Source organism: Thunnus maccoyii, chromosome 5, assembly GCF_910596095.1.
Source record: "Thunnus maccoyii chromosome 5, fThuMac1.1, whole genome shotgun sequence".
Taxonomy (NCBI): domain Eukaryota; kingdom Metazoa; phylum Chordata; class Actinopteri; order Scombriformes; family Scombridae; genus Thunnus; species Thunnus maccoyii.
In genome coordinates this window covers 21,138,133-21,153,260 of record NC_056537.1, presented here as the reverse complement: position 1 = coordinate 21,153,260, position 15,128 = coordinate 21,138,133, and the positions used below count along the sequence as shown (strand labels likewise).

The 15,128-nt window shown below is 40.0% G+C and overlaps 1 protein-coding gene across 1 annotated transcript; it reads right to left on the bottom strand.

Moving 5' to 3' along the window:
• Positions 1-147: 147 nt before the first annotated feature.
• On the bottom strand, positions 148-14,585 carry nudt4a (nudix (nucleoside diphosphate linked moiety X)-type motif 4a). The gene is made up of 5 exons (XM_042412924.1): positions 13,930-14,585; positions 8,572-8,682; positions 5,765-5,809; positions 5,449-5,536; positions 148-1,565 (listed from the first exon to the last, which is right to left on the bottom strand). The coding sequence occupies exons 1-5, from the start codon at positions 14,026-14,028 to the stop codon at positions 1,342-1,344; spliced, it is 567 nt and encodes a 188-aa protein (XP_042268858.1). The 5' UTR covers positions 14,029-14,585; the 3' UTR covers positions 148-1,341.
• Positions 14,586-15,128: the final 543 nt, after the last annotated feature.

Sequence of the window (15,128 nt, the reverse complement as noted above, 5' to 3'; positions counted from 1 at the left end):
TGCACTCTCTCTCTTTCTGGGGTGCTGATAAAACAGTCCAGACCTACCCACATGACCATGACTTCCTGTCATAGTTTCCTGTTCATGATGAGAGGGGGGATTTTTCCCTATGAAACATAAATAAATAAATTCAGTCGATGAACACTAAATATTGTACATTCAAATGTAACAACAAACCCAAGGTTCTTTGTACATTATATTGTTCAAATCTAACAGAAGCTGAGAAATACACTATAATACAGTGGGTACAATGCAGTGTGTGTAAGGCTTGTACTGCTTCCAGTCAATGCTGTTCGGTGTTCACAGACTTAACACAATTAACTTCTGTGTTCGTGAAGGCACTTAGAAGAGTCAGACAAAAGCACGACACACTGGAGCTCTTCTACAAAACCAAGGCCACCTTATTGTCCTCTCAGACATTAACAGGACTTCACATTTGTCAAAAGCACTTAATAATAATTAATTAATTATTATTATTAATAATAATAATAGTTTCTTCAGATATTGTTTCTTGTATGTGTGTCAATATAATTTGCTCAATTAAACAATAAGCCTTGGAGCATTGATTGTCTGGACAAATAAAAAGATGTTCAAGGCAGCATCACCATGGTTACTGGTTTGCAGATATTCTCCTAATCCTAATCCTAGTACAAGTACAGCGTTTTCTAATACTACTGAATAGAGATGATACTGTGTGTACTTGTAAGGTGGTAATATCTAAGTAAACCCAGCTCTCTTCAGCATAAATACCTCACACGACTCAAGTTGTGGTGAGACGACATTAGTTTTACTCCACACACCCAGAAAGTGTCATAACAATTCATAAAAAAAAAACTTAACGGTAATAAAATATTCATACACATGGAGCTTTTCAAGACATCTTGCAGATGGACATGATTTGGCACTGCGTGACTGTAAGGATATGATTTCCTCTAAGAGCCAACACTTCCCAGTACTGGCCTCCAGGAAAACCACCCAAACACTGTGTGCACTGCCAATCAAATATTACTCAGCATGTAAGACTAGAAATGACCTTTCCATCGCATAAGCAGCCCACGGGAAAAAAAATCCATCTAAAGCAGAGAGCTTTAAAGGGACACATTTGCTCTATCAGCTGGTGATGGTTGTTAAAAAATATACATATAAAATCGGAAATATACTAGGAAAACATTTTGGCACTCTTCAAGCCCACTAAAAACTGGTTTCAAATCAGCTTCAGGGAGTCCATACTGTACATATTAAGAGTCTTTGTTAGTAATGTAATTAATCCAGATGTCTGTTTCAGGTGATATATCCATCCTGGAGTCCTCTTAAAAGAACTGCTTGCTGCCAGCGATGATCCTATCTGTTGACTAGATCCGAGGCCTGTGTGGAGCAAACGTAATGAGGTGTGTTGTTGTCCGTCACTTGGGAGCCCAGGGTGTTGCCATTAGTCGAGCTACAGACCGGACTGCAGGTGGGATTACAGGTGTTCTTGAGTCTGCGTAGGTATTCTGCATGGTCAGGCTTGTGGCTCTGCAGCACCCTGGTGGCTTCGTCAACCTTGAACCACTTACGCTTCCTTCCTGTGGATAAATAAAATATATATATCAGAGAAAAGGAAAAGAGCAAGTGGTTCGACATCTGGCTTTCACTGATTAACATGTGGAGGTTACTAAATCACACTTCAGTAGAATATCTTGCTAACATGGTTGTCATTTTCCTATTGATCGGTTGCAGAAGATCAAGAAGATGATGGGTCTTATCTAATATGAGTTTGTAGAGGGAGGTAAAAAAGTGTTGAATTGATGGACAGTGAATGATAATTCTCATCCTTGAAGTATTTGGTTTCTGTCTGTGTTTATATGTCAACCTGAATGAACCGTCAGTGCATGGCTAGCGATGCAAGAAGACGGCGAGGTCCACTTCCACCACTCAGCTTGAGGAAATCCACACTGTGAGAGATGAGTCACCAGGTTTGAGGTGAGGCTCACATCCTTTCTTTGGGGTCTGCAATCGATGGAACTCGGTATGTGTTACAGCTTCTTAGCAGCTTGTATAGCCACGAGGCTAAACGCAACAAATCATTTCTCATATACTCCTAACCAAATTTACAAAAAAAATCATATTTTTCCAAGTTGAATTGTTCGGTTGAAGGAGGAGGATCGCACATAGACTTGTTCGTTTCTTCAGTTTCTTTTATTTCAACAGCACTGCACTGAATCAAAAGCCCAACGTTTCGACCTGTGTCTTCATCAGGGGCCAAACAAGAATGCTGGGTTGAAAACCACTTTTTATACATTTCCAAACAATACAAGGCATCCTATTGGATAATCACATCATTGGTAATCAAGTTATCATCTGTGTAACCTGCATCACCACCTGTGTTTGCTTTACATATTATGGCACCATCTTTTGGTTAAATTAAAATACATCAACCGAGCCAAAAGAACAAACAAATAAAAATCAAATTCTGATATAATTTCCAACAATTTGTATAAATACTACATAATAACAGTTAAACTGAGCTTGTAAAGACACACCATAAATCTAGCTCTTCATTTAGTCTTAGAAGCTGGTATAGCCACATGGCTAAATGCAACAAATCATTTCTAACATACTCCCAACCAAATTTACATTAAAGATCATATTTTTCAAAGTTGAATTGTTCACCAAACATATGCTTTAACTGATACAAACCTGATCTGAAACTTTTCTTTTTTTAAAAAGGTACCCACTGGAGTGTGACTTCTAGTAGCGTAGTTTCCCCAATTAGTTTGTAGTTTGTACACACAAACAACGATGTGTCCACACTAGCTTGTGGTGACACAATACACTTTGAGCCGCTACTTTCATGCAACACCACTGATGGACAGTTGGTGACAGTAATGGACCAAAAAGTGTAGCAATGTGCTGACAAAAGCCTGAGAAGAAGAAGACTGATATGGAAATGAAACAAAGTATTTAATAATATTATAATATATTTCAAAACATTTTTTTAAAAATCTGCTTTGCAAACGTTTTATGAAGAAGGAAATCTCAAGGTAACGTTTAGGTAAGAAATGCTGACTATAAACACATTTGTTTGTGTAAAATAAAACTCCACATTTAAAACTGTTATGTACCCAGACTGGACACATAAATGTGAGATGTTGGTGGAAAACAGTGTGTGGGATTTAGGCTGGACCAAATGGAGGAGCAGGGATGTGGGCTTACCAGACTCTGACGATCCAAAGCACGCCGGGGCCCCGACCTGCTGCTTCCTCCAACGCACTGTTTCGACGGCAAGCCCAAAGTGATACACGGCCTCACCAATCTAGCTCAGCGTTCAGGTTTTATTTAAGTCGAGATGAAATGAAAAATCCCTTTTTAACCCTTTTAGATCACATCCCTGGTCGTATTGTGCACCTATTTAACAATATATATATCTTTATAAACTTATATCAAAATCCAATCATGTTATTCCTCCTGTAAAACAAAATATGACTTACAAAGGCTTGAACCAACCAGTTTCAACCAATAATATCACGACATCCACCCATCAATCAATCTTCAGCTTTTAGCGGCACAGAGTTAGGATTCATTATTACACTTTTCAAGGTTCAAATCAAATTCCTCTCAACGTTATGTCGCGCCTGTCTATCTTGTTTCACTCGGAAATGTCGTTTCATCTGGACTTCTTCAGAGTAGGTGAGAATCAAAAGAAAAAAAACAAGCAACAGAATAACGAGGGGGAGTCAGACACCGCGCCAGTTCATCAGCCGATGCTCAGGCCACTTCTCGGCATCCTCTGATCCACAGGCGTTTTCAATTCTCCTGATGCTCCGAGCCACACACAAACCCAACCCCCCTCATCTAGTCCAGCCAATGAATGAAAAGCATGTGAGGTAGTGTGAGCAGGGGGCTCCACTTTGGCGGTGGTATTGAAAAATATACATGTTGCTCAATCACAACATGTTATATAACCCAGATGAAAGGTAATGTGTAACTCTACTTTATTAGGGTCACTTCTCAGTCAGGATATCATTTGATTCTGAAGCCCCCCAACATTCTTTACTAAAGCTCTTTATCCGAGCTGTCTGAGGTGCGAGTTAGATTGCTTAACAGGAAAAATAGCCTGAATTTGCTAAACCACAATATTATACAACATATTCAGGAATAAACTGTGCAACACATGCTTCAGTACTAAAGTTAGAGTGGAAACTGGCATTCCTGACCTACTTCAGTTAGTGTTTATGAAGCCTTCCTGTCACCAAACTTTCCAAATACAGCATCCTCCATAAAACGATCTGTCCAGTAAACTGTCAGCTGTGAGTTATTTATACTTTACTTCCAACCCATTATCTCCTCCTGCTCAATTCCAGAGCAGTCGGTTAAGGATTTCAACGTGGCCTGTGATAATAAGAGGGTGGTGTGAGAGGGGAGGATTCACCCACTTTATGTTGACACCCTGAAGCACACCACCGCTGGCCTTTCAGCAGAGTAGGGAGAGTAAATTAAACCAGTATTGCCGAGCCCTTTCCGCTCATTTGCAGCCCTCGCGCAGGGCAAGAGAGGACAAGTACGGAGGGGGGCTGTGGTGAGTGACGGTAACTGGAAAACAACTGGGCACAGCAAACATTCCTCCCCCTTGTGAACAAGCTGAACTCTATTTCTGTGGGTGAAGGGAGTAAATGGTCACGACCACTTTTTTTCCAGACCAGTTAGAAATATTTAAAGACTTGAATTACGCAATCCCAGGAGAAGCATTTGATTTTTCACATTTTTCACACTCAAAACTACTACTGGTGATTTTTTTTTTTTGGCATGCCCATAAATTATCCATATCAAAAGGCAACATTAGGCAAAATAATAATGACCAAAGTAGCTACGATCCACTTTGAGTATTTCTACACACTTCTTAATGTTTTATGCAACATTATGCCTAATCAAAGAATTGGAGAAACTAATGGCCTATGAATTTGATGGTTGTTGTTTACTGACACTAAGATACAATCTTCTGAACTTTGATCGACAAAGGGAAAACCTTTAATAATTCAAAATGTTTTAAAAAAAATTATTTTCATTTGAATTCCTGTATGCTCTTAAAATTGTGCACAGAAATATTATGATCTGTGTAAATCTATCTGAGAAGGTGGGGGCGGGGGGATCATTCTTTGGGTGAACTGCAAGTCCATATCTTGTGACAAGGGGTCGCATTTAAAGGGCTAACACGCCAAAAGTATTGGGAACCACTGACTTGGAGGACCCCAAATCTTCAAAACATAAACAATTAGCAGGCTTGCTCCTGAAAATGTATGATTTGTGTGACATCTGACATCTTTATTTTAAAGGCGTGTATTAAGTCTTTGTTGTAAAAAGCTTTTTTTCCTTCCATGATATAGGTATTTCCTCTAGATAAATACCTGTATCATTCATGTGTAACTATCAGCAATATGGTGAGAGAGTGAACAAAATATAGAGGCATACCTATGTTGACAGAGTCCTCCCAGTCTTCCAGTGTCTCCGTCACTATGAGGATATAGACATACGTCCGGTGCTTCCTGTCTTGATTGTGCTGCAAAGGTTTAGATTTACGTTACAGCTATAAACTGTGTCGATGCAATGCATGTAAAGCTGTCGCATCAAGAGACGTGTAAACTGTGATTGACTGTACTGTCTCTGAAGACTGGCACATAAAGGCATCCTCAGTATGATATTAGGGTTGATACATGATTGTTAGATAATGTATTATATATCATGTGAGAATTCATTACAATTTTTCATGACAGTTTTACAAGCTTACCTCAAAAATCCCGAGTAGTCTGCCAAGCTTTCCCTTCACACCAGCCTGTGCACGCAGAAAGAAAACTAATCAGGAGTCATTCAATACTTTTACATTTGAGTTACCACACAGTACCGAACATCGTCTTGTGGGATAATAAATTTGTGTTTCCGACACTGACGAAGCTGTATGGTATTGTCATTGAGCTGCAACACAACAACAACAACGCATGACCTGGTATGAGGAACAGCATGTCTCTGTTCAAATGTGTATGCATGTCGAACATTTGTCTCATGTGGGATGGGAAACCCCGAGGCTGGGTGCCATCCTAGCAATGCCACGTGCCTGTGAGACGGCAGAGCGGACATGACCAGGTAGACCTAAACATAGTCTGAATAACGGGACGACGGGGCGACAGCACAGAGGGCACGAGTCAAGATCAATTTCTGCTTATGCACAGTTCGTTACAAATTTACTTTAGAGGAGGGTGGCCACTGGATATAGCTGGTGAAACATCATCAACTCACGTTTCCTAGAGCAGTGGTTCCCAACCTGGGGTTCAGGACCCGCGAGAAGCCACAAGTTGAATCCAAAGGGTCGCAAGAGGATTACCAGAGAAGGAAATCGGTTAAAAATAAACCAGCTACACAAAATTTTGTTTAAATTTTCATTCAGCTTTCATTCAGGCCACTAAAATTGTTCAAATTAAACAGTCTGTGAGGCGTAAATCCCTCCTGAGTTGAACAGAACAAATAGACATGCACCCTGGGATGAGTAAAGTGTTTTGTATTAAGGGGTCATAAAAAAAAAAAGTTTTTGAACCGCAGCATTAGTGTGAGTCAGTGAAGCTATGCAGTTTGTGGACCGTGCTCCAAGTAGAGGACACCGGTGGCATGTATCACCAACTTTTTCAAAATCAAAATGATCCCTGTTGCTGGCTGGGAGACAAATAGAAGCATTCCAGGAGTTCAGGGCTTTGTTTAGCACTTTTGACCCTTGCTGTGTGGCATATTTCAAAAGTTGGCCTCTCGTTTTAGAGCTGCTGTGATCAGTTAGGGTGTCTGGAACCCCACAACAGACAGAGACTATTGTTGTGTCCCAATTCCATAGTACATGCTTCAACTTTATAGTATAATGTTTTTGAAATTAGTATACAAGAAATTAGCAGGAAATTATAAAATTCATACATCATTGCACACCATCCAAACTGCAGCTTTTTAATTTCACTGCCGGTTAAGATCCAAATATCTATCTAAAGAGTTTTTTTCTTCTTTTTTTTTCCCCAAGATGATTCTGGAGCTGTTTCACCAGAATTTGAAATTTATTTTATGCGTTTGTGCAGCTGTGGACAGCTCCCACATTTCCTTTGTGCATTACATTGTGACACAATAGCGTACATCAACAGCACATACAAAAATCAGGGGCTTTTTAGTATTCATACTGGCTTTTTTTGAGCATACTTCTAGTGTGAACACACTCAAAACCTGCTTAGAATTAGTATGTAGTGTCTAATTGGTAAACTACTGTCTGTCAAGTATGTGTGTAGAAATTTTCTCCCAAACTTTTGTCAAAACAGTATATAATTTTGCTGAAGTGATTATACACATACTGTAAGACATATTGATGAAACATAGAAATAGCCTAAGACAGGCTCAAATGTGAGAGAAATCTCACATTTGCACTAATTAAAACGATCATGTGGATCCATGACGTCGATGTGTTGACCTTGACAGCAGGGTATTGAAACATAGCAATTTGAATTGTTAGCTTGAAGCAGTAGTTTGTTTGCAGCTCATCTATATTCAGGTACATGTCTGGTCTGGGAGGCACAGGATGTGGGTAACTGGAGACCCTTCCCAAATGTCACTGCCATACTTCAAAGCTGTCAGCACACTACTATCCGAGGCAGAAACTCACAGCTCACTCCCCTCACAACACTCTGGCCAACTACCAGCAACCCCGGTACTAAACCACAGAACAATTAACTGGCTATTTATGCATCACTGCCAAATATTTCAAACCCTCATCTGGATCCTGCTCGTAAAAAAAAAAAGTGGGAGCATCTCATACTGTGAACACTGATGACATTACAATCCAAGAATTGCTGCTGTACTTACCTTCTGTTCATGATAATTAGTTTTTGTGCCTCTCACAATTAATAGTTATATACATCAATAGTTTTAGAATTTAAAAGTAAAAAAAAAAGTAAGATTAATGGTTCCTAACTGTGGTTTAACCTGCTTTAACTGCATTCATTTTGTTTTCCAACACATACCACAACATCTCAGATTTCGGTTTTTCAAGATTGCTTTTGGTTTTAGTTTAAGAATCTACTTGAAATATGCTTCAGCAAGGTTACAAATCATTGAATTACCCTGCTTTGTTTTTTTTGCTTTTTTTGTCAATGTTATCAGTACATAGCTATGCAGGGCCGGGCAGAGGTTTTTAAAAACTTGTCATGATGATACGTTTACGTGCCTTTGGGTAAATTCCAACATCTGAGGCTTTGGGAGTCGGTTTCCACACCCAAGACCTTCTGAACACATGAATTTGACCTAGTTCACAATACTTCAATGTTGATGTTTGCTTATTGTTTATCTTCCAGTTTCATTTTATGACAACATAGCTTGTAAGTGCAATGTTGTTCATCAGCTGACTCTCACAACTCACATGTTGGAAGTTCCCACGACCAACAATGAAGTTCCTACTTTCACCTGCAATATTACACAAAAGTACATACAGTATGCTTTGGAAAAGTACCACAAACCTATTAACCTATATCTGTGTGTGTATGTGTGTAACTGTGTATGTTAAGATGAAGAGCTCACCTCTTCATACACCTCTCTGACAGCAGCCCCACAGGGCTCCTCCTCAGGCTCCATTCCTCCTCCTGGCACAATCCATTGGTCTGGATGTCGACTGCTGCTCACCAGTAGCACCTGCCCAGAAGAGAGAGAGAGAGAGAGAGAGACAGAGGACTTGGTCAGGTCTCAGGTATCTTGATTTCAGGGTGCCAAAAACACGGCAACGGCATGCCCACATTTAGAGCTCGTCACCACTACAGGTGTCTGGTGGCAGCTGGGTGTGGAGTTGTTCATTCAGCAGGAAGTGTATAGAACAACTTACATGTCGTGTCAGTCGTTCGATTAGTTTATTTAATGCAACATGAGCGTGGTGTGGATGGGTCACACTCGCCACGTAATTAAAATAAGTGAATGAGAGTAACTTTCCATTTATCAGCCTGTTAGATGTTAAAAGCACCAATAATCCCCCAAAATATTCTTATTAATGATTCATTATTTTTAAAAAGATTGATAATAATAAAACATTTAAACTTAAGAAGTGATAAAACCTGATGATCAGCAGAGGAATCCGAAAGTCTAAATTAAAGCCGCATACTATGTTTAACTGACCTCAAACACATGCAGTTTGGTCTTTTTTGAGCACGGTGCTCCTCTGGAGATAAAGTCAGTTGACCTTACACCCTATCTGGCATCACATTGACTCACATTAAGTTCACGTGTGAATACCTTCTGAATTCGGCCTTCAGCTAACCTGGTACGTGACGTGTTGCCAGTCCATTCTCCTGCACTGGAAAACCCTCAACCGGATCTCTTGACATCAAAGGCTGATTAAAAACCAGCACAAAAAAAAAGAAATCTGCTCTTTGCATATTTTAAACCCTAAACAAACACGACTGTTCAACAGAAGTTTCCTAACATTAAGATGTGCCTACATTCCTGCTGAGATCCGATAGTGGAAGCACGGCAGATTTGTGAGGAGCAATAACGATAACATCTTCACTGCCGTCGAAGCTGGTCTTGATTGCACAGAAATGACTGCGATGAGTGAAACTTCAGGCTGTTTGACATTTGGCGGTAACTCATTCTGTAACCAGGTCAAGTGTAAGATAAAACCCTCAAGAAATCGCAGGGGCTCCATCACATTCAGAAAGAACTACATACAAATACTATTCTGACAGCGTCACCGTTAGCCGAGCTTATCCCGTCACCAACACCGTCCTCGTTAAGAATCAGCCGCTATGCGAATACCACTGAAAACTCACAAAGAGCTCCTGTTGGCCTGTTTACTTGCTTTGGATCATTGATATAAATGTTTAAATGCATGTGGGTTTGACAAAACTCTCTGTCTCTGTTCCTGCATTAACAATCTCTCTGGAGACCATATGACTGGTTTCAAAACACTGGCAACTCTGTCAATATTTATGTATGGATAACAGGCCATGCTAGATGGTACAAGTGATATCACTTTCCATGACCTGAATCCTGAACCTGAGTCACCACCCTACTTTTCTTTATAGTGCCATATGAAAACATGGAAGACATAAAAGGACATTAGTGCATGGTTCACTGATTATGATTAGAATGGTTAAAGCTTTGGACAATTATGCAAAAAAAAGGGAAATGTTGACGCCAAAAGATGCAAAAGAAGGCATCTCTTGAAGCAATATTGCACCCTCCGGCATTAATTGCTAACCTAGCACACTAATTTATTTAGTCTCCACCAGGATTGTTACACTGTATGTAACATTAATGTGTTGTAAAGAGTTTGCCGTGTGATGAATGATGATGAGTTGGCAAGTTAACAGCTGCAGAAGAAGAGAGCAGCATTTGAGTCCCTGCCCCATGGACTACCTGTGCAGGATCCTGCGGATTGTAGAAACACTGGCAGCTGTCTTACTGACACAAATGCACACAACGCACACACATGCATGCGCAATTACACACAAACGCCATGTGAAACACGTAGGCACTCGCACGTACGCAGCTGCTCGCGCGCACACGCCCGCAGCTAAAAGGCTTTTCAAAAACCACTGGATCAGCAGTTGTCTTTCGGCATGAAAACAAAAGAGCTTACCGGAGGAGGTTAATGACCCCAACAGCTCACCTCCGTGCGAGCTCAGTGAGGAAGAGCCCCGCATCAGCTTTACAGTGATAAACACCTGATCACAATCCAGCTAAAATACTGCAGACAGATATTAAAACTCACACCAAGCAAAAGCAGAAACGTAATGGAGGTTCAATTTCTTTTAGATTTTTTAAGTTTTGTCTAGTTCTTGTACATGTGTGACTTTGTCCTGCGTAATACATAACAGTGGAATACAGTTAATTGCACTGAACATCAATTAAATGATTTATTTCTACATACATTAGCCTGTGATGCTGATTTCACCATATTGCCCAGCTGTAGTCAGATGTGATTAGAACTGAAAGGATTCGTCAAATTAGATGATCAACAGAAAATTTGATAATTGATTCATGTTTTCAGTGATTCCTGAAGCAAAAAATACAAAAACCATTAGCTTCTAAAGTATAAAGATGTTGATGTCTTTCTTTTCGTTATGTGACAGTAAACTGCATATCTTTGGGTTTTGGACTGTTAGTTGGACAAAACAAGCGATCTGAATACATCACCTTCAGCTCTGGATCATTTTAAGGTGAAATTTTCCATCATTTAAATGAACAATTCATTAAAAAAAGGAAGATTAATGTTTTCTTTCTCATTTTGATGGTAATTTTGGAAACCGTTTTGCATTCTATTGTAAGATGTAGTGGTTGAAATTAGAGCCCAACCGATATATCAGTCAGCCAATATTGGTCTATTGTAGATATATCGGTATCAGCGCATATGTTGTCTGATATGCGCCAATATTTTTTAATTTTTAAGTTATAGAGGCAGCATTTTATGTATATGTGATCCTTTTTCTTAATTCAAGTTTAATATATGTACATGTTTTTTTTAATTTATAGTTTTTTATAATTATTAGTGAAGTTCACTGTTTCAGTGCACTGATGTCATTTTATACAATAAAGTTTATCATTAAACTGTAAAATATCATGCCTCCATTACATATCTTTGTCACAAGTGTTTGATAACCACATTTTAGGGATCATTGCAAAACGTGTGTTTATGAATATATTTTGTATATATAAGATTATCGGCTGATATATCGATATCCGAATTTTTTTACTTCCTAATATCAGTATCGCCCCAAAAATCCAGTATCGGTCAGGCCCCACTGGAAACATTTATGACATGTCAGTTACTTCTGGTTTCATTACATAAAGACTAAACGTAACATATTTGGTGCCAGAATTACATGATTTTTCAAGTACAAACACATGTTAAGTCATCCTGTCCAGCACTTTTCTGCAGATCTGTGTCTGCAGCTGACATGGAGGAAGTGGCTGTAAACCTGGCATGCAGACTGGATGGATAGTTTAACACATAAACTGTGACACATGCAATCAAAGCGAAGACAGTAGCAATGAAGAACAGGATCAGCTTGGTGTGTGATGTGACACCACTGCATAATCCTCCAGTGCAATCAACAATAATCAAAGTGATTTTAGCACGTCAGCACTCTGACAGGAGAGAGAGAGACACTGAGGAAGAGCGACAGAAAGAGAGAGAGAGAAGGGGAAGGGGAGAGGGTGGGAGCACGAGGAGCAGGAAAGCGAATCTGTCAGGGGACAGCAAGTGCCTGCACCTTGTTTCTATAAATTGCAGCTGATAGGTCACTTGGTGTTTAGCACACAGTGTGACACTCAACCCCTTCTCCGCCCCTCAGCCCCCTACGACCCCACTCCCCCTATCGCATGTGGTCCTGAGAGGGGCTGCCGTCACTAGGCAGACATGTTGTGATCTAGAACACCCCTGCCCTCGCCCCCCCCCCACTGTATCACCACTTCCATATTGACTCACCCTTAACTTATACTAAACCCCCCCCCTTTAATTCAGCAGCATCAAATGAAAAATCTGTTCTCTTTATGTGCTGATTTTATGAGCTCGTGTTAGGATCCGCCTCCGTTAGATTCAAACTTTCAACTGTGCTGGCAGCCTTTTCATTCTTTAAATATCCACATGTCCCTGTGAGGTGGCATGTTACGTTTGATATTCGTATGTGAGGTAACATATCAGGTTTGATATTTTATTCAGCATTAAGCAATCTTGAGTGGGTGTGAGTGCTGCCAATGTTACTGAGGTAATATTTAAAGCTGCAACTGACAATTATTTTCATTATCGATTAATTGATTAGTTCTATAAAATGTCAGAAGATTGTGAAAGGTTTCAATCACTGTTTCCCAAAACCCAAGATGCAAGCTAAAATGTCTTGTTTTGTCCCGACCAGCAGTCCACAACAAATGTTCCCATTTGAGAAACTGGAATCAGAGAATTTGGCAATTTTCCTCTTAAAAATGACTCAAAATGATTAATCAATTATAAAAATAGTTGGCGATTCATTTAAAAGTTAGCAACTAATCGAGTAAACGTTGCAGCAGTGATGTAAAGCACTTTGAGTTGCACTTGTATGAACTGTGCTGTACATATGAATGTATTATTATAATGCTAATTTTACTTTACAACCTGTAACTTAATACAGACTAAATATGAATTAAGGTGGCAAAGGTTACAGAACTCTGATGCACCTATTTTCTACAGTTCAAAACAAGCAACAACAAAACTAGACTGCAGATGGGAAATTTTCAGAATTGCACCAGAAACAGGGTGCAGGTCTTACCAGCACACTGGTGATCACAGTATGGAAATGCCCAAGTACAGTGACAACATCAGCTGATGACAGCATAAGTTGTGAGTGAATGTAGAAGCAAGATTTTATAATGACAAGTGGTATTTACAGGCTGAGGTGTTCCACATGTGACTGGTGGCACTAAAGTTTATAATCACATGTGATATTAGACGAGATGAGAAGTTTATTTGTGGAAGCAAAATATCATTTAATACACTCTTCTCATTGAGCATGCAAGGCTGTTACTGGAAATAGACACAATCCTTCTGAATTATGCTGGAATAGATTTACAGTGGCACAACTCTTGAGGCAGTTATCTGGATTTCCTCTTGGACAGGAAATGAAAATGATGGTCTCCTGCTGGGTGCCAGCTTGTAAGACCTCCTGTAGTTTAATAGGTCAAATATTTGGCCCTGCAGCCAAGTAATGTTCACCTAAAGACCTGAAGACATCACACACGTGCGTGCACGGATAAACTAAAGAGGTTTGTTAACTTAAACAGTTAAAGCAGGATAGCTTCCAGTGGGTGAACTGGGACTAGGTATGTCAAAAATACAGCTTGTTAAAAGGTCCCAGCGACGACCACTGCAAACAGTTCAACAACCACCCACAGCCGTCGACGAACACGTCTTACCTCGTCCTCTTTCTCGTTTTTGAAACACAAACACGCCGCTCTTCTTTTGAACCCTTCGCCGTCGTACGTCCTGGTCTGGTTGGGCTTAAACTTCATCATATATATTCCCCAATAGTCGAGAGGCAGGAAACGTCAAAAAGTGTTGCAAAAAAAAGCGAGAACCTGGATTCAACCAGACACTAAAAGTCCGTCCGAGATAGAGAGAGAGAGGGAGAGAGAGAGAGAGAGAGAAAGCAGAGCAGGAGCAGAGCAGCGGATCCCCCGCAGTAGTTATCTTCTTCAAATAGTCCCAATTAAACAGTTTGTACTCGGTTCATTCATTCCCTGGATGTGAGACCATATCAGACCGCATCTGCACGCTCGTATATTGTAGCTACCATGTTGGTTTAGTGGCCGCTGTCAACACGCATGATTCAACAAACTCACATCTGCGGGCGGTGAGCTGCGACCCAGCTGACTGACCTAAGAGCTGCGCAACAGGCTGACTGCACACTGAGGCTCGTGCTCATCATTAACTGCGACGTTAATGAGCCAAATCGTCACAAGCGTCGCGTGCGTGAGCGCTTTTCGCGGAATTTGCTTGAGTTGTTTTCAAGCGCTCTTGAGAAAATGATTAAAGAGACTTTTCGTTTTCATTTTAAAATTGTTTGAGCAAACGTTTTATTTCAGAAATTAGTGTTTAAAGAATATTTTTGTGATCCCTCTAGTGAAATTATTTTTTTTAAAGTCACATTAACAGAAATAGAACAAGAAACAAATTACCCAAAACAAATAAATAAACTTCGACTTTGACCCTTGCAGCTCATTTGTATTATTGTACTACAGACTTTAAAAGTGGAGTGAATGGAATAAATGCGCCGCCTCGTGCTTGTAGGTTTTTAAATCAATTTATTGGCCATTGGTTGTTGTTGCATAGCCTACGCCTTGTTTTTGCCTTAACCCAGTTTGAAAAAAACACATTTTCTTCACCAGTCGCATTTGGATTTTCATGATTGCCCGATAATAGCCCCAAGAAAGAAAGAAAGTGAGGTCAAATAAACAAAACACGTCACGTCAATTTTGAAACACGTCCAGTGGAGTCAAACGGTCTGGTTACAGCAGTGTTAGTGAGGTAAATAAAGCCAGATAATGTACTATTAAGTATGAAAGTTAGAAAGCTCAGGGTCTCCCTCTAGTGGAAGGAGGCGAGCTGTTTAAAA

What these genes read in the sequence shown, in the direction of transcription:
- nudt4a (XM_042412924.1), bottom strand. Translation starts at nt 14,028, where the DNA reads ATGATGAAGTTTAAGCCCAACCAGACCAGGACGTACGACGGCGAAGGG. An exon ending in GACTACTCGGGATTTTTGAG is followed by an intron (nt 5,537 to 5,764) that starts GTAAGCTTGTAA and finishes AAACCTTTGCAG; the next exon opens with CACAATCAAGACAGGAAGCA. An exon ending in GGAGGACTCTGTCAACATAG is followed by an intron (nt 1,566 to 5,448) that starts GTATGCCTCTAT and finishes ATTTATCCACAG; the next exon opens with GAAGGAAGCGTAAGTGGTTC.